This window comes from Girardinichthys multiradiatus, chromosome X (assembly GCF_021462225.1).
Source record: "Girardinichthys multiradiatus isolate DD_20200921_A chromosome X, DD_fGirMul_XY1, whole genome shotgun sequence".
Lineage (NCBI taxonomy): Eukaryota > Metazoa > Chordata > Actinopteri > Cyprinodontiformes > Goodeidae > Girardinichthys > Girardinichthys multiradiatus.
The window spans coordinates 6,269,359-6,294,449 of record NC_061817.1 but is presented as its reverse complement, the minus strand read 5'-3'; the positions used below and the strand labels follow the sequence as shown (position 1 = coordinate 6,294,449).

Below are 25,091 nucleotides of genomic sequence, written 5' to 3'. Positions count from 1 at the left end.
TGGGATTTTGACAGAATCAATGCTTTGGTCCAGTAAAAATCAGCCTTTTAGCAAAAAACAATCCAGGTGGAAAACAAGATGATAAATATTTGCAAATCCACCTTATCTCTGAGCTAAAGCATAGCAGATGATCTGTGATGCTGCGAGTCTGTTTCTCTTCAAAATGACCTGGAGACTTCATAGTAAAAGGCATCATAAACTCTTTGAAATACCATTACATTTTAAATAAAACCTTGGCAGCCTTTTCTTTTGGTCATTTGGCAGAATAATGACCCAAATCATCTGCAAGGCTCTCAGTCCCCAGACCTAAATCCTATCTATAACCTGCAGGGAGTTCTTTCCTTTGCTTTAGATCTATTAAGCTGCTTATCAAATAAAACAAAACACAAATAACTGCTAAGATTACTTTCTTTATTAGTGAGAAGAGCAGAGAAAACATTACTTAGATGAAGGTAAGACCACATTTTTTAGTTTATTTACAAACCTGGAAATAAAAGTGTTTTTTTTTAACTGTACAGCAATAATGTGACACAAGTAACTACTGGAGCAAAATAAAAAAGGTAAAATAAACAACGAGCTTCCTCTGTTGGGGCTTACATTCTACACTACAAAGGACAAGAGTTGAACCTTTCTGAAGAGGAGTCAGTGAACGAACAAAAATGGACATAAAAAAAAATCTGTACAAAAGGCTTAATGTTAAACCCATTGGTATAGAAAGTCATGTTTTAAAAAGTTTGAAAACAATGAATGTGGGGAAATGAGTTTGACGTAGACGTAGGAGCTAAAAACTATAGATGGACCTATAGCTGCAGTCACAATACAAGGAATTTAAGCCTTTAGCGGTGATAATTACGTGTTTGTTTCAATAAAGACAAAAACATACAGTATTTTGATTAGCTCAGGATTAAAAGAGGGAAAGTGCCATATTTCCACTTCTAGCATTAACCATGGTGTCATTTTAACTTGTCCAAAGGTTACAGAAGAACATCCAACGCTTTTCACTTTGACAACCGAATAAAAAAAATTATCAGAAGCAATGAAACAGGCACACTGCTTTGGTAATGCACCGACAACATTTAGATTAAGAACACCATGCAGGAAAGACGCTTCTTTTCTTTTGCAAATTACCAAGATGACCACCAAAATCTGGCCTTACCGGACGTCAGTGCTGCACTGTACATTACACATTCCAGCAGTTCACTAATTCCTATATATGAATGGCAACAAACTGTGCTAGATGATACAGTAGGACCTGTACAGATGATTAAAGTGTTGAGATACTGACATGAATGGCATGAGAAAAGAGTCACAGTAAAGATCTAGGGCTCCCTTTGCTCAACCAATGCCGGTGTTTTCCCTCCTTGCCATAGTTTGCCACTGCGAGTGCTTGTAAAGCATAGCTAGGATTTGGGTTTTCCAGTCACGTCCAGCGGCATCTCTTCCTCTGACAGGCTTCAGGGTCAGACAGACAACCCTCCGAGTCACTCTCAGAGAACGACGGTCCAGCCGGCGGGGTTGCAGGTAAGTGCGAGGGCCGCTTTGGTCCGTCTGAGGTCCCGCTGTTCAGGCTGAGCACCCAGCCCAGCTTGTTGTGGAGGAGCTGACGCAGGCCTGGCGGTAGAGGCAACACGTCGAGGGTGTCTATGCAGTCGGGGAGCAGGCAGCGAAGGCGAGCGCAGCAGAGGTACAGCAGAGAGGTTGGCGTGGAGCACGACCTGATGATCTTCATGCTGCTTTTGGCCGCGGTGGAGCAGGCCATCGGATAAAACCTCTTATTGTGCAGCTCTGTGGTTGCAACACCTAACATGAACATCGTTTCCGTTATTTTACACAAACATATTCAATTTGCAGTCACATACATAACCATGTCAAAGTATTCAGACTCCTAAAACTGACATTTTTTGCCAGTGGTTCTTTACAAACCAGCTGAAGCTCAGTAAGATTGGATGGAGAGCATCTGCAAACATCAGTTTTTGACTGGGCCGTTTCAACACAAATGCTTCGATCCAAACCTTCCCAGTATATCTCTGGGTGTATGTTTACTGGGTTGTTGTCCTACTGGAGGGCGAACCTCCACCCCAGTCTAAAATGCAGACTCCTTACTTTCATGTTTGAGGTTTACCTCATGGATTACCCTGCATTTAGCTCCATTTATCTTCCCATCAACTCTGTCCAGCTTCCCTCTCCTAGCTGAAGAAAAGCATCCCCTTAGCATGACGCCACCACCACTATGTTTCAGCATGGGGGTGGTGTGTTCAGGCTGATGTGTAGTGGACATTTTCTACCACACAGCATTTTGCATGTAGGCCAAGAAGTTCAATTAAGTGGGCACGTCCCTTTGCTGTATGCCCTACACTGCTGGGGCAAAACTGCAAAAGAGACTTCTTCTGGCTTTCATCTTCTACCATAAAAGTCAGACTTGTAGAGTGCATGACTAATATCTGTCATATCAACAGATTCTACTACCTGAGGTCTGGATCTCTGCACCTCCTCCAGAGGTAACATGGTCCTGTTAGCTATGTCTCTGAGTAACTGATTTACTGAGATAAAATTACACACAGGTGAACTCTGTTTACTAATTAGGGGTCTTCTGAAAACAGTTGGTTGCACTGGAATTTATTTAGGGGTTTCCAAGTAAAAGGCCTGAAGAAAAATACATGCCACACCTTAAATATTTTAAAGCTATGCATAATTGGTTTTCAACATCAAAAGTACGTGCTACTTTGTGTTGGTCTATTATATAAAATCCTGATAAACTACATTGAGGTTTGTTGTAAGGTGTGTGAATATGTTCGCAGTGCTCTGTGGAAATGGGCTTAAAATCCAGACATTCAGCCTGTATCCCAATAAATCACTCTGACTTTCTAATTAACAGGAACTTTACTGACCTATACACTTTCGATTCTTGAAGAAAGTGAGCGTGCCGTGCCACGTGTCCAGATGAACTCCAATGATGGATCCTTGTCCAAAACGAGAGGAGAACTTCAACTTGTCTCCTTTATGATGCAGCAGGCCTGGAAAACACAATCCATCACACTAACATAGAAATGCTTCAGGCAGGCAAATGCTCTGTGAGAACAATGCTGAGCTCACCAGAGTAAGAAAGACCCCAGCTGTCTGCATCTTTCCCCAACAAACTGCAGAACGCGTGCCTGTATTTGTCTAAGTTGACTTCAGATGTTCCAATCCCAACCATCTGTTCAGAAAACACTATTTCAACACAAATAACCTTTTGTTCAGCATTACATCTTTCCTCATGGCTAACACCAAATCCTGGAGGCGTACCATGTCTGTTCCGTACACCGGAGACGTCATTTTGATTTCCCAGAAGTGCTGCCCGTCCGCCAGCTCCCTGGAGCCCCGGACGGCTGCCGTACCACAGCTGTAGTCGGAGTGGAAGCTCACTTTGCGATTGTCACAGCTCAGTAATGTTGCGGTCGATCGGCTGCCTGCATCCCAAACCCAGTCGAAATCTGAAACATCAGGTCATTTTGACGGCAAGTTAAAGAAGAAATAGAACACGGTGGCTTGGAATCTTGCTCAATATTAACATAAATGTTTACACATTTTTCATCTTAAACAATTGACTGCTTTTTGAAATATCTATTATTTTCTGCAGTTTCTAGAACATTCTGGATATTTGAACAAATAATCCTTAACCTTAAAAAGATCTAAATATTAGACAGGTGTTAACAGTAGGCTCAACATATCATTAAACGAATCAATGCTGAAGTTGGTTTCAGATGTTCACTGTGTTGCAGGATAGGATAAAATTGGACTTGTTAAAAATGATTCAAGCATCCTAGAATATATACTGTTTAGCATTTTAAGCAAACCCAGCTCATAAACCAGCGGTTCTAGTCTAACCTGAACACAATGTTGTCTTTTGACAAGAGTGCATTCAGTCAGTAGGTCAAACACCAAACCCGGATGGGTATAATGTTCAAATCAAGGTGTAATGTAGCAAATCAATGATAAATATAAATCAGTGTAAAACCAGGACATTTCTTAAGTATTGTAAGTATACTTGTCTAGAAAAAAAGAAAACAAGCCTGAAAAATCCCACATTATCCAAACCTGGAAAATGGCAAAAGCAAATTGCTGACCTTTCGAGACTACATAGACCTCTGTCGCTTCTATCCGTCTGAAATCGCAACGTGACAGAGATGTTAGGAGGTTAAAACTATGCAGCTGTTTTGTACCTTGGTCATCCTCTCCGCAGTGGCAATCCTTGACTTGGTGAAATCCTCGTAGACGAGGGTTGTAGCTAGTTTCTGCCTGGGAGTCGCAGCCACAGAATGACTCTCCTATAACAGGAATGGGGCTGGGAACCGGAGGAACCATCACCGCTGAGTAGTCTGCCTCCGAGTCAGAATCACTGTACTTTACAGAGAGATTTTAAAGCACAGCTCTTAAACTCAAATAGGAGAACCATGCTTTTCCTCATTTGATAGGTAAACACCACAAGGCTTAAATGATGGAGCAAGTAAACTGGTTTAAATAATGGAAAAAACAGGTATTTTATACTATGTTTCATGCAAATTCTGCTTTAATAGAATGGCTAATCATAATCTGCAGTTTTTTAATGTGTTAATTTGATCACAGATGTGCATCACACAAACCAAAACTTTTTATTCAAACCCAACCTCTTTCCTGGTTTGAACAGTTACCTCCAGCCGGTCGTAGCGCCACTGTTCCGGTTCAGAGGCCAACGCGAGGGCCCGGGCATCGGCATCCCTTCGTATGCCGCCCCAAACATAACGCCAACCTCGGCTGTTCCTGCTTCGCCTCGACATGGTAGCGACGGTCTCACAAGTAGAAGAGCTTTGCCACTCGATCACGGTTTAGTCCAGATGTTTAAGGAGCAGCATTAGTCCAGCTGCTGAAGGAAAACAAACCAACATGTGTCACATAAACTTTTTAGCTTGAAGTTTTTACACTAAACATGTCCTACCCAAATTTATGCAAGGGATGTATGTACATTGGGTGCAGATTAAACAAAATAATAAATATTAAACAGTTACTGCATAGTTTTAAGGACAAGTATCTCAGTGGGGCTCAGAGCCTTGGCTGAGAAGGTCACATGACACAGACAGGAAGCTGCAGCAACCAATAGAGTCCGTTCTGCCCTTGCTTTCCTTTCATTGTACATGTCAATGTACAGGGTGAAAACCTCCCAGTTTGTTAGGAAACACCGAGATTCATTAGATCACATGTTTTACTTCAGGAAATATACTTTGTGAATTGTACTTTGTGTTGCGTTAAGCATCACGTCTTTCATGAAGACCTTTTATCTGTAGTCATTGTATTTTCAGGCAAAAGCCTGTATAATGAACATTTCTTATTGTCATTTTGTATTCCTAGATAATAGGTCGGCTGTTTTAACATCCACAATAAAGAGGGCCTGGACACCACAGACTTTGTGTAGAGCAACCCAGGCACGTAGCAAAACCTATATTGTATTAAAAAATTTAAATGAATGGAAAGTCCATACTAACCCAACATTTGATGTGATATTTTATTTTCTTTTGCAGCTTCATCGGACAGTTAGCCTAGGTAGCAGAGCAGCTAATGCAAGCTAACTCCTCGGATTTAGCTTTGCCTTAAAAAATATTGTGTCAAAATAACGTCATGACCTTAAAATGCTTTATTTGCTACCATGTGTGTGTTTAAATCGTTGTCTGTTGTGGTTTGTTGCATAACCGGAATGCAGGCGCTTGCTAATGATGCACAAAAAGAGCTAGCATGATGCGGCTAGCAGCTGTTAGCACACATCCACCCTGGATGGATAAAAATGCAGAGACGTTACCTGTTAAACTAGCATCCAGCGACACATAAACCTGACAGATCAGAGATGGTGTTCCTTTGATTCCAGGTATTGCTAGATCGTTATCACACAAAAGGCGAAGGGCTGGCTGGTCTCGTTTCGTTTTTCCATGACCTAGTTTCAGCCAGTGTCAACAAATACAGGAGGAGCTAATTCACAAGGAAGGTCTCAACCTGCACACCGCAGCTAACCACATGATGTAATTACATTTAATCAGTCACCGCGTGAGCCTGTAACATAATCTGTCTGATAGAACATTTGTATTCACGGTAAATTGAATTATTAGCAAATAACAACAAATTTCTAAATAATGAAATTGCTCACATAGTTGCATTGTTCTGTACTATAAGGAATTGTAAACATTATTAAAATGTTATTACCAACTAATTTGGCCCTCTGTGAGAAAGAAACCCTCAAAAAAACATAAATTAAAATAAATTACCAATTCAGGGCACATCAACTCATCCAGGGGTTCACAAAACAAGGCAAACAACATCTGAATGCCATCAATGCAACGGATTGAAGGTAATAATAATTTTTTTTTAAATCAAACAAACATGGTGGTGGTAGCGTGATGGTCTGGTATTGCTTCAGGACCTGGACAACTTGTCATAATTATCAGAACCAGGACCTTTGGCATCTATCAGAACATTGCCCGGCCAGCGGTTAGTGACCACATGGCAAGGCATGTTTGTTTTATATAGAACCATTCATACACAAGGCAATCTGAATTGTTTTAAAGGAGATTGAAAGAAAGGCAGAAAGAAACAAATAAAATGTAAAAGGATGACATAAAAGACGGAAATGTTTCAAGCAGTTAATTAATTAGTTTGTTTGATCAAAAGCTCCAGAAGACAAAAATGTTTTCATTCCTGATTACGCTCAAGAACACTTGCTGTTGTGTATGCAGAAAGACCTCCTACTCGTACTCTTCCGCTTTATCCGGGACCGGGTTGCGGGGGCAGCAGACTCAGCAGAGACGCCCAGACGTCCCTCTCCCCAGACACTTCTTCCAGCTCCTCCGGGGGGAGCCCGAGGTGTTCCCAGGCCAGCTGAGAGACAGCGTGTCCTGGGCCTCCTCCTGGGCCTCCTCCCGGTGGGACGTGCCTGGAACACCTCCCGAGGAAGGTGTCCAGGAGGCATCCGGTATAGATGCCCGAGCCACCTCAACTGGCTCCTCTCGATGTGGAGGAGCAGCGGCTCTACTCTGAGCCCCTCCCGGATGGCCGAGCTCCTCACCCTATCTCTAAGGGAGTGCCCGGCCACCCTACGGAGGAAGCTCATTTCAGCCGCTTGTATCCGGGATCTCGTTCTTTCGGTCATGACCAAAGTTCATGGCCATAGGTGAGGGTAGGAAGGTAGACCGACCGGTAAATCGAGAGCTTCGCTTTTCGGCTCAGCTCTCTCTTCACCACAATGGACCGGCCCAGCGACCCCATTACTGTGGCAGCCGCACCGATCCGTCTGTCGATCTCCCGCTCCATTCTTCCCTCACTCGTGAACAAGACCCCGAGATACTTGAACTCCTCCACTTGAGGCAGGAACTCCCCTCCAACCTGAAGAGGACAAGCCACCCTTTTCCGGTCGAGAACCATGGCCTCGGACTTGGAGGAGCTGATCTTCATCCCAGCCGCTTCACACTCGGCTGCAAACCACCCCAGTGCATGCTGTAGGTCTTGGCTAGAGGGGGCCAGCAGGACCACGTCATCTGCAAAAAGAAGAGACGAAATCCTCTGGTCCCCAAACCAGACCCCTCCGGCCCTTGGCTGCGTCTAGAAATCCTGTCCATAAAAGTTATGAACAGGACCGGTGACAAAGGGCAGCCCTGCCGGAGTCCAACATGCACCGGGAACAGGTCCGACTTAGTGCCGGCAATGCGAACCAAACTCCTGCTCCGCTCGTACAGGGACCGGATGGCCCCTAATAAAGAGCCCCTGATTCCATACTCCTGGAGCACCCCCCACAGGGCATCACGAGGGACACAGTCGAATGCTTTCTCCAGGTCCACAAAACACATGTGGACCGGTTGGGCAAACTCCCATGAACCCTCGAGTACCCTGTAGAGGGTATAGAGCTGGTCCAGTGTCCCACAGCCGGGACGAAAACCACACTGCTCCTCCTGAAGCCGGGGTTTGACTATCGGCCGGACTCTCCTCTCCAATACCCTGGCGTAGGCCTTACCAGGGAGGCTGAGGAGTGTGATCCCCCTGTAGTTGGAACACACCCTCCGGTCACCCTTCTTATGTAGGAGGACCACCACCCCAGTATGCCAATCTAAAGGCACTGTCCCCGTCCGCCACGCAATGTTGAAGAGGCGTGTCAACCATGACAGCCCCACAACATCCAAAGACTTGAGGTACTCAGGGCGGATCTCATCCAACCCCGAAGCCTTGCCACCGCGGAGCTTTTTAACCACCTCGGTGACTTCAGCCTGGGTGATGAAAGAGTCCAACCCCGAGTTCCCAGCCTCTGTTTCCACCAGGGAATGCGTGATGGCAGGATTGAGGAGATCCTCGAAGTACTCCTTGCACCGGCCGATAATGTCCCCAGTCGAGGTCAGCAGCTCCCCACCCCCACTGTAAACAGTGTTGGCGAAGCACTGCTTCCCCCTCCTGAGGCGCCGGACGGTTTGCCAGAATCGCTTAGGGGCCAACCGGTAGTCCTTCTCCATGGCCTCACCGAACTCCTCCCAGGTCTGAGTTTTTGCCTCTGCCACCGCCCGGGCCGCGGCACGCTTGACCCCACGGTATCCGTCAGCCGCCTCAGGAGTCCCACAAGCCAACCACAGCCGATAGGACTCCTTCTTCAGCTTGACAGCATCCCTTACTGCCGGTGTCCACCACCGGGTTCGGGGATTGCCGCCACGACAGGCACCGCAGACCTTACGGCCGCAGCTACGGGCAGCAGCATCGACAATAGATGTGGAGAACATGATCCATTCGGACTGTATGTCTCCAACATCCCTCGGAATCTGGTCAAAGCCCTCCCGGAGGTGAGAGTTGAATACATCCCTGGCCGAGGGCTCTGCCAGACGTTCCCAGCAGACCCTCACTATGCGCTTGGGCCTGCCAAGTCTGTCCGGCTTTCTCCTCTTCCAGCAGATCCAACTCACCACCAGGTGGTGATCAGTGGACAGCTCAGCCCCTCTCTTCACCCGAGTGTCCAAAACATGCGGCCGAAGGTCTGATGATATGACAACAAAGTCGATAATTGACCTCCTGCCTAGGGTATCCTGGTGCCAAGTGCACTGATGGACACCCTTATGTTTGAACATGGTGTTCATTATGGACAATCCGTGACTAGCACAGAAGTCCAATAACAAAACACCACTCGGATTCAGATCGGGGAGGCCATTCCTCCCGATCACGCCTCTCCAGGTGTCACTGTCGTTTCCCACGTGGGCGTTGAAGTCCCCCAGCAGAATAATGGAGTCCCCAGGAGGGGCACTATCCAGCAACCCCGACAGGGACGCCAAGAAGGCAGGGTACTCCGCACTACCACTCGGTCCATAGGCCGAAATGATAGTCAGAGACCTCTCCCCAACCCGAAGGCGCAGAGATGCGACCCTCTCATCCACTGGGGTAAACCCCAACACGAGACGGCTGAGCTGGGGGGCAACAAGCAAACCCACACCAGCCCGCCGCCTCTCCCCGCGGGCCACTCCAGAGTAGAAGAGAGTCCAGCCCCTCTCAAGGAGATGGGTTCCAGAACCCACGCTGTGCGTGGAGGCGAGCCCGACTATTTCTAGTCAATATCTCTCGACCTCCTGCACCAGCTCAGGCTCCTTCCCCCCCAGCGAGGTGACATTCCACGTCCCTAGAGCCAGTCTAAGCATCCGGGGATCGGGCCGCCGAGGTCTCCACCTTCGTCCGCCGCCCAATCCTCTTTGCACAGGTCCCTCACGGTACCCCCTGCAGGTGGTGGGCCCACTGGGGGATGGTCTCGCGTCTCTCGTTCGGGCTTGGCCCGGCCGGGTCCCGCGAGGAGCAACCCAGCCACCAGGCGCTCTTCGACGAGTCCCGACCCCAGGCCTGGCTCCAGGGTGGGACCCCGGCTCCGCTGTACCGGGCAACATCACGTACCTCGATTCTGTAGTCATCATGAGGGGTTCTCGAACCGCTCTTTGTCTGACCCGTCACCTAGAGCCTGTTTGCCATGGGAGACCCTACCAGGGGCATTTAAGCCACAGACAACATAGCCTCTAGGATCATTCGAGCATTCAAACCCCTCCACCACGTTAAGGTGGCGGTTCAAGGAGAAAGACCTATTTATACACTTAAAATACAACAGTGTTCCTTTCATTGCAAGAAGGCTTATAAACCCTAAAGGTTTTCTAAAATTCTAAAATTGATACCTAAATTGGCTTTTTTTTGACTAAAGAAACTCTTACTCTTTAAAGAAACTTTAAAGATGCTTGTATGCAAAGTAAAAATGATCATGATTTATTTGTAAAATAAAAATTCACAACTGATACCACACAAAGCTGAAGCATAACATTAGTTGATGATAATGATATGGATGATATGGGATTAAAAATTATTTGCCAAATAAACTGAAAATGTATGCCTTCATGCAGAAATGGAGGGATGCTGGCATGTTGCATTGTATCTGGTTGTTTAAACAATGAGAGGGCTTCTGAAATTGAAAGGGGTCTTAGAACTGCCAACACTGTTGACAACACTCGAGGTTGAATTTTCTTTTGATTTAAGAGATTCCACCTCTGCTTATCTTGTTGTTTGCCTTGGAACTACATGAAAGGTACTTTTTTTCTTCTAATTTTTTTTTCTAATTTCATAAAGTCCAAACAATTTTGCTATTCTTTTGGTTAAAATAAAAAACACTAACTTGGACAAATCTAGAATTCCAGCTTGACCGGCTTCCCTCTCCTAGCTGAAGAAAAGCATCCCCTTAGCATGATGCCACCACCACTATGTTTCACTATGGGGATGGTGTGTTCAGGGTGATGTGTAGTGGACATTTTCTACCACACATGCATGTTGGCCAAGAAGTTCAATTAAGTGGGCACGTCTCTTTGCTGTATGCCTTACACTGCTGGGGCCAAACTGCAAAAGAGACTTCTTCTGGCTTTCATCTTCTCCCATAAAAGTCAGAATTGTAAATGAATTTATATAGCACTTTTCCAGTCATACAGACCACTCAAAGCCCTTTACACTAGAGCCACATTCACCCAATTGCACTCACTAACACATTCATACACCAATCGGTAGGCAACTTGAGTGCCTTGGCCAGGGGCACATTGACATATGGTCAGAGGAAGCTGTCATCGAACCCACAACCTTCTGATTGCAAGACAACTACTCTTCCTACTGAGCCACAGTCGCCTTTGTAGAGTGCATGAATAATATCTGTCATATCCACAGATTCTACTACCTGAGGTCTGGATCTCTGCACCTCCTCCAGAGGTAACATGGTCCTGTTAGCTATGTCTCTGAGTAACTGATTTACTGAGATAAAATTACACACAGGTGAACTCTGTTTACTAATTAGGTGTCTTCTGAAAGCAGTTGGTTGCACTGGAATTTATTTAGGGGTTTCCAAGTAAAAGGCCTGAAGAAAAATACATGCCACACCCTAAATATTTTAAAACTCTGCATAATTTGTCTTCAACATCAGAAGTATGAGCTACTTTGTGTTGGTCTATTATATAAAATCCTGATAAACTACATTTAGGTTTGTTGTAATGTGGAAACATTTAAGTTGTGTGAATATGTTCACAGTGCTCTGTGGTAATGGGCTTAAAATCCAGACATTAACTCTGTATTCCAATAAATCAATCTGACTTAACAGCAACTATATTGTCCTGTACACTTTCGATTCTCGAAGAAAAGGACCGTGCCGTTCCACATATCCAGATGAACTCCAAAAATAAAGACAGTTTAGCCTATTCTTTTGGCTAAAGTAAAAACATTTGGAAAAATCTAGAATTCCAGACATCCACTGAAAAAGAGTAAATTTATCTCTTAAGTGTTGATTTTGTCTGTTGGGCACCTCATTTAAGGACATGATGTACATAATCGATTTTACTCATAAAAATAACCCGAATTATTATTATTAATACTATTAGTAGTAGTAGCAGCAGTATTAGTAGTAATAGTAGTTGTAGTGTTATTATCGGGAACCAAGATTTATCTGCTGCGGAACCCAATTACGATCGAGGTTCTTACAGGGACTATTTTATAACCGGACCATGTGTGCGGAAATGCGTGCTTTGCTTATTGAGGTCAACTAGAAGCAAATTTAGTCATTTTCAGGTATTGAAATTCATGTATTTCATTATTAGAATAATATCGACATTTTCATGCCAGGTGTTTGCCGTTTATTGACTCCTGTCAGTTAATGTAACACGTCTTTAGCACCGAGGTTTGCTACCCTGGTAAAATTTCCTCCCCAACCAGGTAAATGTAACTATTTTCGTCCTCAGGGTAAACGGTGACCCGGTGTTTGTCAACTCGCAGTCATGGCGAAAAAGAAGCGACTTCGTCTCATCGCAGAAATGGCTCGGAAGATCCGGGCGTACCGAGAGCTGAAGTCCCGACCGAGGGAGTCACAGAAATATGCCCTGGACTACGAGACGATGAGACGGCCTCTCACTGGGAAGATGCTGCCCGTGTTGGCCTGGCAGGACGTCCGCAGGGAGAGCCACCTCTTCTCACTGTTGGCGGGGATGCGGCTGTTTGGAGTGGGCCGAATGTTGACCCGCAAGTCCTGGCTGGAGGACCACCCAGAGCCCAGCTACTGGCAGATTACCAAGATCAAAGTGGACTACACAGCTGAGGTATGCTGTCAGTGAAGGACAGTACTGTACACCGCATTAGTTGTTTGGCATTTTTTTTGTTTATACAATAATCGTTTTGGTTACTCAGGATTTGTAGAAACCAAAAAGTCATAAACGTGGAGTGTGCTAACATTTGCTGGCAACTAACACCTGCTCTCACAAACATATGGTGAATATGTGAAAAGAACCACCTTTAAGTATCAGAGGTTCTGTGATGTTGTAGATCTGTTTCTTTTCCAAAGACCCTGGTAACTTTGTCAGAGAGCACAAGAACACGAACTCTTAGAAATACCAGAAGATTTTAAATCAGGTTCTGTTGGGATCTGGTAGACTGAAAATGGGTTTCCTTTGAGGTCTTTTAATAGGATTAAAATCCAAAACATATGACCAACTCTAGACCGAAATGGTTCAGCAGACATACAATCAACATCTCCCTGAACCCTTTAGAAAGCCTTTGGGGTGTGCTTTAAAGAGAAGTGAACCAAAGGGGGGAACGTGGACTCTGGGTGATATAAAGATTGTGCAAAGAGGAACAATGAAAGATTCCTCTCGTTTTTCGTTTTATGCTACAACCATGGTGCTGTCCAAATCACTCATATCACAGTCATATCATTATGTGCAGTCTCGTGATTGCAAAGGACTGCTTGGACTCAATATTTTGTAGGATAATTTCTTTCTAGGGTCATGCATCTACATTTTGTATATTAATTACCTAGTTGGCCAGCTGGATGGACTCCTAACTGCCCTAACTGTTCTGATGGCCTTCTGAGGAAAATGAGGAATATTTCACTGTCCAACAATACCACCAACACTCATAAAGCACCATTTTCTTCTCTCAAAGTGGTAAAATGTGTCTCAGCTTGGCTTTCTGGTAAATATGTGCTAATCCTTTGTGTCATTAGTGCTAATGAGTGTTGAGTTTTCAGATTAATGTGCCAAATATGTTTACAAATGAATAGAAAACATGTTTGTTTTGAGAAAAACACCAACTAAGAAATATCCTGAAGCTAAAGCATCTGTTTTCTTTTCTTTTCCAGGACATGGATCATGGCAGAGCATGGGGAACCCTCACATATAAAGGTAAACTTAGATACTGTTGAGCTTTATCTGCTTTATTAAGATTCCAGATATGATTATTTATAATCACACACCGAAAGATGAACATATAAACAAACAGTATTAGTGAACATATAAACATATTGAAGGTTTTATAGGTTTTGAAGGGTTTATATTTGGCTTAAAAATATGAAAAAAAATCACAAATAAATGACTATGTATTTAGTTACCGTGTCTTGGCAAAAACCATAAACTCGTTTCTGTTTTGGGATTTTCCCTTACAATTCATTTCTCTGATGTTGTTTAACATCTGAGGCCTTTACAGAAGGCTGAATCAGTTTCCTTTTACTTCACAATTGTGCACCAGCTTGTGTTTGTGGTTGTAAAGTGACAAAATTAGGAAAATTTTCAGGCTTATACATATTTTTACAAGGCACTACATAATTAATGTTTCTACTCTTACATGTTCTTTAGTATTTTTGAGCTCAGTGTTTTTGAAACAGTAATAATCTACTAGAAACTGACACATTTCTGTCCAAAATGACCTCCTGTTATGCTTCTGCTTAGGTTTACCAGACCAGTGCATTGTCTGCTCTTCCTAAAATGTATTTTTTGTTGTGATAACAATGCACCAAGTAAAGAAGAAAACACATAAATACTTTCTAAATTAAATGTCTTTATAAGGCAAACAGGAAAGTGAGATAAAGGAGGTGGAGAAGGTGATGTACCACGACTGGCGCCTGATTCCCAAAGACATGGAGCAGCAGTTCAGGGACTTCCAGCCCCTCCCGGAGCCTCCGGTGCGCTACGCCCCCTATCCTCCCCTGCTTCGTGCCATGCTGCTGGCACAGCGTGGGAAAGCTGGAGGCAGAGCAGTGACAGAGGAGCCGGCCCTGCCTCTAAAGAGGGACGTGGTGCTCAACAAAGACTATTTCCGCAGACAGGAACAAGAGCATCAGAGGAAAGAGGGGACAGCGGTGTGAGAATGTACTCTACAGGGATTCATTTGAGCAGCTGCTGTGTCCTGGACTCAAATGATGTGATATAGAACTGTGTATGTGTTAAATGTGCTGAATATTAAAAGTGAGAAGCAAACAGACTCGTTTAGTGGTTGCTGTCCTCTTCATTACATCAATTTCATTTGCACAAAGAAAACCAAAAACAAATATGTCCCACTGTGTTGAGTTTAAGTAAAAGCGGTTCTACAAAAGTTTGTCCACAACCGTATTCAAACAAAATCCCTGATACTGTTCATTTCTGCTATGCTGTGCAGATAAATTTTATTTAAACTTATTTTTTCCATATACTGTAAATCAGGGGTGTCCAAAGTGTGGCCTGGGGGCCATGTGCAGCCCATGGGATGATGTCTTTGTGGCTCCCAGCTGCATTTCCAGATTGGTACAAATTTGGTCCACCAGCAAAGGGAGTTGATGCAGACAGACTATTTGTTTTAGGGTGAGATTTTTTTCAAATTAACGTCTTCCTAAAATTACAAAAAATGTTTGGTACAAAACAAAGTAATTGTCTTATATTAAGCCTGGTTTTAGCTTTCATTTTAATAGTTAATATGACCACAAACATCCATCCACTTTCATTTGAAAGCAAACGGATGCACCAAATAGACCAAACTATTTGAAGAAAGAGAGATCCATATCCTGTTCTTGTTGCTGAGAATAGACTAAACAATAATTCTGGGACAACAAAATAGGAAACAATATACCCCTTGTCCTTTTAATAAGGTAAACTTACAAGATGTTATATGTTTTAAAATATAAGCAAGGTAGAGAACAACAGCAATATAGAAAGAGTATAGCTTTATAATGAGACCAACGCGTTTCAGCTTGTGGCCTTCATCAGGATCATGATGGTCTATTATTAAAGTTGTTTCCCAGTACTTCAGATGTTGCTGAAGTCCTCATCCCACCAGATCTTTGACCTTCTTCATGCACCTTGGGAGTCGGGGAAGCTGCACCAGAAACATTTGGATGTCTAACTTTACAAGGAGCAAACTTAGGAAGTTGTAAGATGCTTTGACAAATAGAAATACAAGACAAAACACGTACAAGATAAATTCAAAGTTGTGTTGGATAATATTCAAAGCATTTTTTAAATGCACTTTTCACTCATGATGATGTTTACTTATTTATTTCTACATTAGTTTATGCTTTTTCTCCCTTGATTTCTGGTTGCTGTGCCAAATATGCATGCAGGCCCTTGTAATACATAATCAAACCGCTTTATTCTTCAACTACCAGGATACAAAACAGATTATCAGGGTAGAACTGCGCCTCAGAAAAAGGCTCTGGTAGGCCAGTAGCACTTTTTTATATTGCTAGGCTTTATGGAGGGAGGGTGAGAAACAGAATCGCTGCCAAGATTGAATTTTGTTAACAGTATCGAACAGATAGATACTGAGAGATTATTTACTTTAAATAGTTTATGCAAAAGGTATAAACTGGTATGTGAATGGTTCAGAATGGACACACAGGAGGACAATATGGACTTTGATGAATGGATGCCAGTAAGTAGAAGGAGAGGATGCGGAAGAGGTAAAGCAGAAGAAGGAAAAATGTTAGACAGCCAAAGGAGTAAAAGAGAGCTGGAAGAAAATAGTTCTGAAGAAGAGAGAGTAGTTAGGAGGAAAATTGGAATGGAAGAATGTAAAATAATATTAAAGATAAAAAATGAAGAAGAAAAAGAGAACCTGAGTCCTATTTCACTATCTAGAGAAATAAAAAAAAAGATAGGAGATGTTGAAATGGTGAAGGTATTGAGAGATGGAAATATACTGGTGGTGTGTAAAACCAAAGAACAAGAAGAAAGGCCTTACAAGGGGAAAACATTGCAAGAAACTGTGACAGAGAGGAAGATTATAGGAGAAGATAAAATCATTCGGGGGTAATTTATGGCATTCCTCTGGAGGAAGATATAGACAATAAAAAAAAGCATTGTTGGTGCAAAGATAAAAAATCTCAAAAGACTGACAAAAAATGTAATGGAGGAAGAGTAGGAAGCCTATCAATTTTAATAGACTTTGCAGAAAAGGTGTGGCCACAAATGTTAAAATAGGATATCTGAGTTTTCCTGTGAGGCCTTTCATTCCTCCACCACTAAGATGTTTTAAATGTCAGAGATATGGTCATATAGCAGCTGTCTGCAAAGGAAAACAAAGATGTTCAAAGTGTGGAGAAGATCACAGAATTGAAGATTGTGGGGAAGAAGTGCACGAAAAATGTTGTAATTGTGGAGGGCAACATAGTCACACTCAGGGGATGTGAGGTAAGGAAGAAAGCAAAAGAAATTCAACAAATTAAAATGATTAAAAACATAAACTATGCTGAAGCAGTCAAAAATGTCCAGAATGAAAGAACAAAGGATGAAGGTCAAATTAGGATTCCAGATTATCAACAAAGAAAAGTAGAATCAGAGGAAAATGTTACAATGTCTGTGGAAAAACTGATATTATTCATAGCTTATGTCATTAACTGCACTGAACAGCTAACACAAAACAGAAAAGATTAAAATAATAGTCAGAGGAGCAGAAAAGTTCTTAGGGTTTAAAGAAGGATCTTGGGAAAACATTAATAAAAAGTTGGAAACAGATGGAAGGCAAGGAGGAACCCCAGCTGATAGAAACATATGATAATATTACAGTGGAATGCAAGAAGTTTAATCGCTAATGGACAGGAATTAAATGGTATATAGATGGAATTGAAGAAAAACCAGAAATTATATGTATACAGGAGACATGGTTAAAACCAACCTAGATTTTGTGTTTAAAGGGTATAATAGTATCAGAAGGGATAGAATAGAAGGAAGTAGAGGAGGATTGTGGAATATTATAAAAGAAGGGATACAATATCAGATATTAGGAAAATGTAAAAATTTAGAATACATAGTAGTTGAAATTTACAATAAAAAAGGAAAAGTGTAAAATAATAAATTTTTATAATCCATGTAAAATATTATCATTCGAGTTGATGGATGAATTATGGGATACTTAGAAGGAAAAGTAGTCTGGTGTGGAGATTTTAATGCTAACAGCACATTATGGGGAAAATGTAATGATAAAAATGGACAAGTTATTGAAGAAATAATGGAAATAAAAAAATTTGGTATGTATAAATGATGGAAGAGGAACAATAATTAATGTAAAACAGGAACAGAGTCTGTGATTGATTAACATAGTATCAATTGTTTAGCCAATAACTGTGAGTGGGACATTGACAAAGATACAACAGTAGGTAGTGATCATTACCCCATTAAATCATAACAGGAATATTAATAAATACAGGAATACAGAATTATATAAAAGATGGAACTTTAATAAGGCTGATTGGGAAAATGTTTATATTTAAGTCAAAAGAAATTGCAAGAAATAGATGATGCAATTGATATAAATAGTTTAAAATATAAATATCTGTAAAAAAAAATAAAAATCTTACAGGCTACAGAAGAGTTAATAAAAAAAGGAGGAAGAAAGAACGATAAAAAATTGTGCCATGGTGGACAAAAGATTGTAGTGAAGTAATAAAATTAAGAAATAAAACATTTGAAATGTTAAAAAGTAACCAATTTATCAGAATCTAATTGAGTACAAAAGAAAGCAGGCAAAGGTAAGAAAGATCATTAAACATGCAAAAAGAGAATATTGAGAAACTTTTGTAATACCGCAGGGAGAGAAACAAAAATTGATCAAATTTGGAAAACGATTAAAGAATGAAGGGTATTAGAAAGAATATGGATATCCTATATTAAAAATAGATAATATAACTATAACGGAAGATAAAGAAAAAGCTGAAATATTAGCTAAAACATTTAGTAAAATTCATAGTTCAAGTAATGTTAGTGAAGAGGGGAAGAAAGGTAGGGAAATCACAAAGATGAAATATAAAGACTTCATGCGAAATAACGTAGATATAAATTTTATAAATGAGCCATTTACAAAAGGAGAATTGAACTCTGTAATTAGGAAAACAAAAAATACATCACCTGGAAAAGATCAAATTTACTATATGATGATAGAACATCTTAATGACAAAGCAAAAGACAAAATATTAGAATTATACAATAAAGTCTGGGAGGAGGAAGAGCTGCCACAGAGCTGGAAGGAAGCAATAATTATTCCAATAGCTAAACCTGAAAGATAACACAAAACCAGAAAATTATAGACCGATCGCATTAACATCAATATTTGTAAAATAATGGGAAAAAATGATTAATAGATTAACATATTATTGAAATATTAATGGGTATATATCTAGAAATCAAAATGGGTTTAGAAAAGGGAGAAGCACAAATGACTCTGCATTATGTTTAGAATATGAAATTAGGAGAGCACAAATAAACAAAGAAAATGTAGTAGCTGTATTTAATGATATAGAAAAAGCTTATAACACGGTGTGGGTTGAAGGATTATTAATTAAATTAAATTAAATGGGTATTACTGGAAAAATGTTTAACTGGATTAAAGATTTTTTATCAAATAGAACAATACAAGTAAGAATTGGTCAAGAATTGTCAGATAAATATATAATAGATAATGGTACTCCTCAAGGAAGTATTATAAGTCCGTTATTGTTTTCTATAATGATAAATGATGTATTTAAAAATATTGGTAAGGAAGTTGGTTGCTCACTATTTGCAGATGATGGAGCTATATGGAAAAGGGGTCGTAATATCAAACTTATTGAAAGAAAATACAGGATGAGATTATTAGAATAGAACAATGGGCAAATCAATGGGGATTTAAATCTCAGTAGAAAAAACAAAACTAATGGTGTTTACACAGAAAAGGAAAAGAGAAAATATAAAACTAAAATTATACAATCAAGTTTTAGAACAAGTAAAAATATAAAATTTTTAGGTAAATGGTTTGATGAAAAAATTATATGGAAAGTACATATAGAAAGAATCATAGATAAATGCAAAGAATATTAAACATTATGAGATGTATGGCTGGTATTGATTGGGGAGCAGATCGAACATCATTAAAAAGAATTTATACAGGATTAATTAGATCAAATATTGATTATGGAAGTATAATTTATGGATCAGCAGCAAACACTCATCTTATAAAATTAGACAATATACAACATCAAGCTTTAAGATTTGTACAGGAGCAATCAGAACCACTCCAATAGCAGCACTTCAGGTAGAGATGGGAGAGATGCCATTAGATCTAAGAAGGAAACAGTTAGCAATAAATTACTGGATAAACTTACAAAGCAATAATCCGGATCATCCCACACGTGATATTTTAAAACCATGCTGGGAAAAAGAAAAAAAACAAGTTAAGAGTTTTGGTTGGATTATCAATAATATAGCAGAAGAATTTCAAATATATGAAAAGAAATAAATTCAATGTTGCCTTTGCCAGTAGTGCCACCGTGGCTATTACCAGAAGCAGTGGTGGATATGGCATTGATGGAAAAGAAAAAGGAAAAGGATACGAAATGTAGTTTAGATTCAAGTATAATACAAGAATATATAAACAATTACTATCATTATGTCCAGATTTACACAGATGCATCAAAAACAGATGAAAAATAGGAGTAGCATTTATAATACCAGAATTTAAATAAAAGTAGGAAAAAGAATTACAGATGGATTATCAATATATTCAGGAGAATTATTAGCCATATTGTTAGCAGTGCAGTGGGTGGAGGATATAAAACCATTAAAACAATCATTTGTTCAGACTGAAGATCAGCATTATTAAGTTTAAAACATAATCATCAGTGGGTAGACCAGATATTTTGTTGGAAATAAAACATACTTTATTTAGAATACAAAGAATGGGATTAATATTAGTGTTTTTATGGGTACCAGCACATGTAGGAGTTGGAGGGAATGAGATGGACAGGATAGCAAAGAAGGCAACACAAAACAACATTAGCTTTATAATTAATATTAGTAGGTCAGAGGCAAGAAATATAATTAAACAGAGAATCAGGAAAGAGTGGCAAAAAAGGTGGGATGGAGAAAAGAAAGGAAGATGGTTTTACAGAATCAACAAGATAGTAGGAGAAGTAAGAACAGGAAGAAGGAGTAGAAAAGAGGAAAGATTAATTACAAGATTAAGAATAGGACATACAGGACTTAATTCTACATTGTTCAAGATAAGAAACATAATACAGGAAAATGTGATCATTGTGGAGAGGAGGAAACAATAGAACATGTAATATTGAAGTGTCAGAAATATGAATAAGAAAGAACAATTTTAAGGAGAGAATTTGAAGGTATTAAAGAAATTTTTATTTTGATAGATACTTTGCAAAGAAGTTTAGGCAGCAAACATATTCAAATTATAATTAGATTTTTCAAGAAAACTAAATTAATAAATAGAATTTGATTGTTGTAATAGTAAATAAGATTTAAAACCATGAAGAACCACACTCCATACCAGTCGGTGGCGGTAATGCACCCATAAAGTTATTTGCCAACTGCCAAAAAATAATACAAGAAGAAGAAGAAGAAGAAACTGTGACGATAAATAATTCCAGTTAATGAAGTTTGCAAACCCCCAAACTGAAAGTATTGTTGGGATGGTTACTGTTAGAATATTCTCCATTATTAGTTCCATGAGAGCATACATAAATAAATATACATTTGAATATATGATTAAAAGCTATTAAAGTTATTTTGTGCTGTGCAGTGACAAAAGTCACCCCTTTAAGGTAACTGCTGTCCTGATGAAGTCTTTTTTTTGAATGGATACGTATCTTACAGGCAAAATTGTGTTGAAAATACAGCAATGACAATGACAGCCATACAATTGCCAAAAAAAAGGGGGAGACATTTTTAAATGCTTTTTTTACATTCACTTTTATCATCATCACAAAAAAAATACAATGAAATGTTGTGATTAAATTTGAAGTCCATTTTGCCCATCTGTGACAGGAGGTCCTCTACTCTGGTTCAGTAGCAAAGGAAGGCTCATCAGTAAAATCTGTGTAAATTTTATTAAAGCTACATCATATGCTGTAGTGACGTTTCATAAGTTATAAAGTGTAAATGCTGTAATGGGATAACTGGTTATGATTTATTACTGAAAATCACAATTTTTATTTTTGTGTTTTTTTTATTAATTCAATTCAATTCAAAAATACTTTATTAATCCCAAAGGGAAATTAAATAATTCCTTCTATTTCCACAAAGTTTTGAAGTCACATTATTTAGGTTTGAAATTGTAACCCCATGAAACAGTCTAAGAATAATGCTGTATTAGCTAAATTTCCTAATTTTCAATTGCAATTTGGACTCTGCTTTTCTTGAACATGGTAATCCTCAGGGGTTGGACAATGAAACTGAAACACCTGTCAATTTAGTGTGGGAGGTTTCATGGCTAAATTGGACCAGCCTGGTAGCCAGTCTTCATTGATTGCACATTGCACCAGTAAGAGCAGAGTGTGAAGGTTCAATTAGCAGGGTAAGAGCACAGTTTTGCTCAAAATATTGAAATGCACACAACATTATGGGTGACATACCAGAGTTCAAAAGAGGACAAATTGTTGGTGCACGTCTTGCTGGCGCATCTGTGACCAAGACAGCAAGTCTTTGTGATGTATCAAGAGCCACGACATCCAGGGTAATGTCAGCAAACCACCAAGAAGGACGAACCACATCCAACAGGATTAACTGTGGACGCAAGAGGAAGCTGTCTGAAAGGGATGTTTGGGTGCTAACCGGATTGTATCCAAAAAACATAAAACCACGGCTGCCCAAATCATGGCAGAATTAAATGTGCACCTCAACTCTCCTGTTTCCACCAGAACTGTCCGTCAGGAGCTCCACAGGGTCAATATACACGGCCGGGCTGCTATAGCCAAACATTTGGTCACTCATGCCAATGCCAAACGTTGGTTTCAATGGTGCAAGGAGCGCAAATCTTGGGCTGTGGACAATGTGAAACATGTATTGTTCTCTGATGAGTCCACCTTTACTGTTTTCCCCACATCCAGGAGAGTTACGGTGTGGAGAAGCCCCAAAGAAGCGTACCACCCAGACTGTTGCATGCCCAGAGTGAAGCATGGGGGTGGATCAGTGATGGTTTGGGCTGCCATATCATGGCATTCCCTTGGCCCAATACTTGTGCTAGATGGGCGCGTCACTGCCAAGGACTACCCAACCATTCTTGAGGACCATGTGCATCCAATGGTTCAAACATTGTATCCTGAAGGCGGTGCCGTGTATCAGGATGACAATGCACCAATAAACGCAGCACTGGTGAAAGATTGGTTTGATGAACATGAAAGTGAAGTTGAACATCTCCCATGGCCTGCACAGTCACCAGATCTAAATATTATTGAACCACTTTGGGGTGTTTTGGAGGAGCGAGTCAGGAAACGTTTTCCTCCACCAGTATCACGTAGTGACCTGGCCACTATCCTGCAAGAAGAATGGCTTAAAATCCCTCTGACTACTGTGCAGGACTTGTATATGTCATTCCCAAGATGAATTGATGCTGTATTGGTCGCAAAAGGAGGCCCTACACCATACTAATAAATTATTGTGGTCTAAAACCAGGTGTTTCAGTTTCATTGTCCAACCCCTGTATCTTCCTAGATCCCTGAAGCTGCATCTGAAAGGGACTCTCCACAAATAGCAAGTATTCCTTTTGTGCAACTGGAATTTCCAAAGCAGCAGCTCTCAGAAATCAATTTAACTAATCAACTAATTTAAAAGGAACTTTTCAGATACTAAAATGATCTTTCTTGGACAAATAAAATCACATTACCCATTCCAGATTTATACCAGTACATTTTCCCTATCTTAGGGATGATCTTCAGTATATTTAAAGTTTTCTCGTATAGTATTTATTGTTACAATGATAAAATAGATTATAAAAAGTATTTAAAAATTCATTACAGCCTTTATTGGCAATAGATTGTAAAGCTATCTATAAGACTGTATATTTGATGTATACAAACACAAATACTGAGCTCTCTTGAAAACAAACGTAACATTTTATTAAGTATGGTACTTGAATTTACTTGGGGCTACATTAAATAGTGTAATTGTGCTGAAAAGCAGCACACATTAACTGCATTCATTTATATTTTTAAATATATTGACATTTATTGATGCCCTCATGGAACCAAAAGTTGAAAAAGAGCAAAAGGAACAACCCTCTTAGTTTTGGGGGTTTGCAAACATCATCACAATAAATTGTGATTGCTATCACAATAAGACTTTTCCCAATAACAATAAAGAAAATCATAGGCCATCCTCACCATATCTAGAATTGATAATTTGTATAAAATTTACTTTTAGATGTTTCAGGCAAACCTGAATGTTCACCTTTATCTGAAGATAAACAAAATTGTGACTTCATCTATCAGTTAATTGAAAAAAAAAAAAAAAACTTCTAATAAAATAAATTAGGATAAGCTGTGGCTTGCATTTTTTGCAGTACAATTAAGTATTTTTATTCCAGGCCACAGTCTGCCTTGATTTTCATGGGGCTTTGTCCTCTCCATTTATTTATTGTTTTATTTCATTTTTTATTGTAGGGGATAAGAATTTGAGCTGCCTTGAAAATTTGACTAAATATATTTTTCATTATTGAATATATGAAGGGTTGTTCTTTCCCATGTATTATAATTTTTTATCAGTTACGTGGCTTAAGTAGCTCAAATTAAGGTGTTTAATATTCGTAAGAGATTATTAGAAATGTTTGGATTGTGAAGACCAATAGATTGTTGCATGTTTGTGAAACAACTAATGAATCCCACACCTCTGACATGTAGTTTGGCAAGCCATGGGCCCTCAAACAGCCTCTCGCGCAGGGCCCCAACAAAGCTAGAGACAGCCCTAATTTGTACCAGGAAAGACCAGGTCCTAACCTACTCATTAAATGACATCTTAGCTTGCCATACTGGCTCGCGCTTTGGAGCATTCCTTAGCAACGTGACGTAGCCTTCATTCTCCCAGATAGTCTGCTCCGTCCTGCATCGACAATGATCTGCCTGTTTCTGTCCATTTTCGCTCACTTCTTTCAGTCAGGTTGGTGGTGTATGCATGTCAGTAGCTGAGCAGTGGTTCACCGAGCCTCGCCCTGAGTTTTACTGGGTAATATTCTCAGCTTCCAGGAGATGCCCGGGCAGAGGCGACTCCTCGGTTAGCTGAAGACGGCAATTGTACCGGGAACAGAGGTGTTACGAAGCGCTCTAACTTTAACTGGAACCTTGCTGTGGCTCAGACTTTGACTTGTGACTAAAACAACCCGAACTAATTAATCATTACTAACTAATGTGTTCTCCCAGATGCTGGTCCAATAGCATGCAGCGCGTCTCATTTGTGCTCCTCATTGTCAGAAAAGTTGATTCATCGTTCTATTATTAGCTCAGAGGTCCACGCGCTGCTTACTGGGAAGATTTGTGCTCGTGCGCAGACTGCGGGATCTGATAT

The 25,091-nt window shown here is 40.4% G+C and overlaps 3 protein-coding genes across 5 annotated transcripts in view; 2 read left to right on the top strand and 1 right to left on the bottom strand.

The window, feature by feature from the left end:
• Positions 1-397: 397 nt before the first annotated feature.
• On the bottom strand, positions 398-6,000 carry LOC124863111 (SPRY domain-containing SOCS box protein 3-like). Of its 2 annotated transcripts, none has more exons than XM_047357360.1 (7): positions 5,810-6,000; positions 4,671-4,879; positions 4,203-4,383; positions 3,286-3,473; positions 3,094-3,196; positions 2,889-3,014; positions 398-1,800 (listed from the first exon to the last, which is right to left on the bottom strand). In XM_047357360.1, exons 2-7 carry the CDS (start codon positions 4,794-4,796, stop codon positions 1,421-1,423), a joined length of 1,104 nt encoding a protein of 367 aa, XP_047213316.1. In that variant the 5' UTR covers positions 4,797-4,879; positions 5,810-6,000; the 3' UTR covers positions 398-1,420. The 2 variants fall into 2 exon arrangements, with proteins under 2 accessions (XP_047213316.1, XP_047213315.1); XM_047357359.1 differs by having other exon boundaries at positions 4,671-4,882; positions 5,810-5,999.
• Positions 6,001-11,973: 5,973 nt separating this feature from the next.
• LOC124863288 (28S ribosomal protein S34, mitochondrial-like) lies at positions 11,974-14,778 on the top strand. Its single transcript, XM_047357613.1, has 4 exons — positions 11,974-12,099; positions 12,270-12,623; positions 13,661-13,703; positions 14,364-14,778. The coding sequence occupies exons 2-4, from the start codon at positions 12,306-12,308 to the stop codon at positions 14,660-14,662; spliced, it is 660 nt and encodes a 219-aa protein (XP_047213569.1). The 5' UTR covers positions 11,974-12,099; positions 12,270-12,305; the 3' UTR covers positions 14,663-14,778.
• Positions 14,779-24,558: 9,780 nt separating this feature from the next.
• The window catches only part of LOC124863201 (nucleoside diphosphate kinase 3-like), a 3,766-nt gene continuing 3,233 nt past the window's right edge, over positions 24,559-25,091 (top strand). For both annotated transcript variants that reach the window (XM_047357492.1, XM_047357491.1), the window contains exon 1: positions 24,559-24,686. In XM_047357492.1, coding sequence (XP_047213448.1) covers positions 24,641-24,686 — 46 coding nt within the window. In that variant the 5' untranslated portion in view covers positions 24,559-24,640. The remainder of the gene's footprint in view (positions 24,687-25,091) is intronic.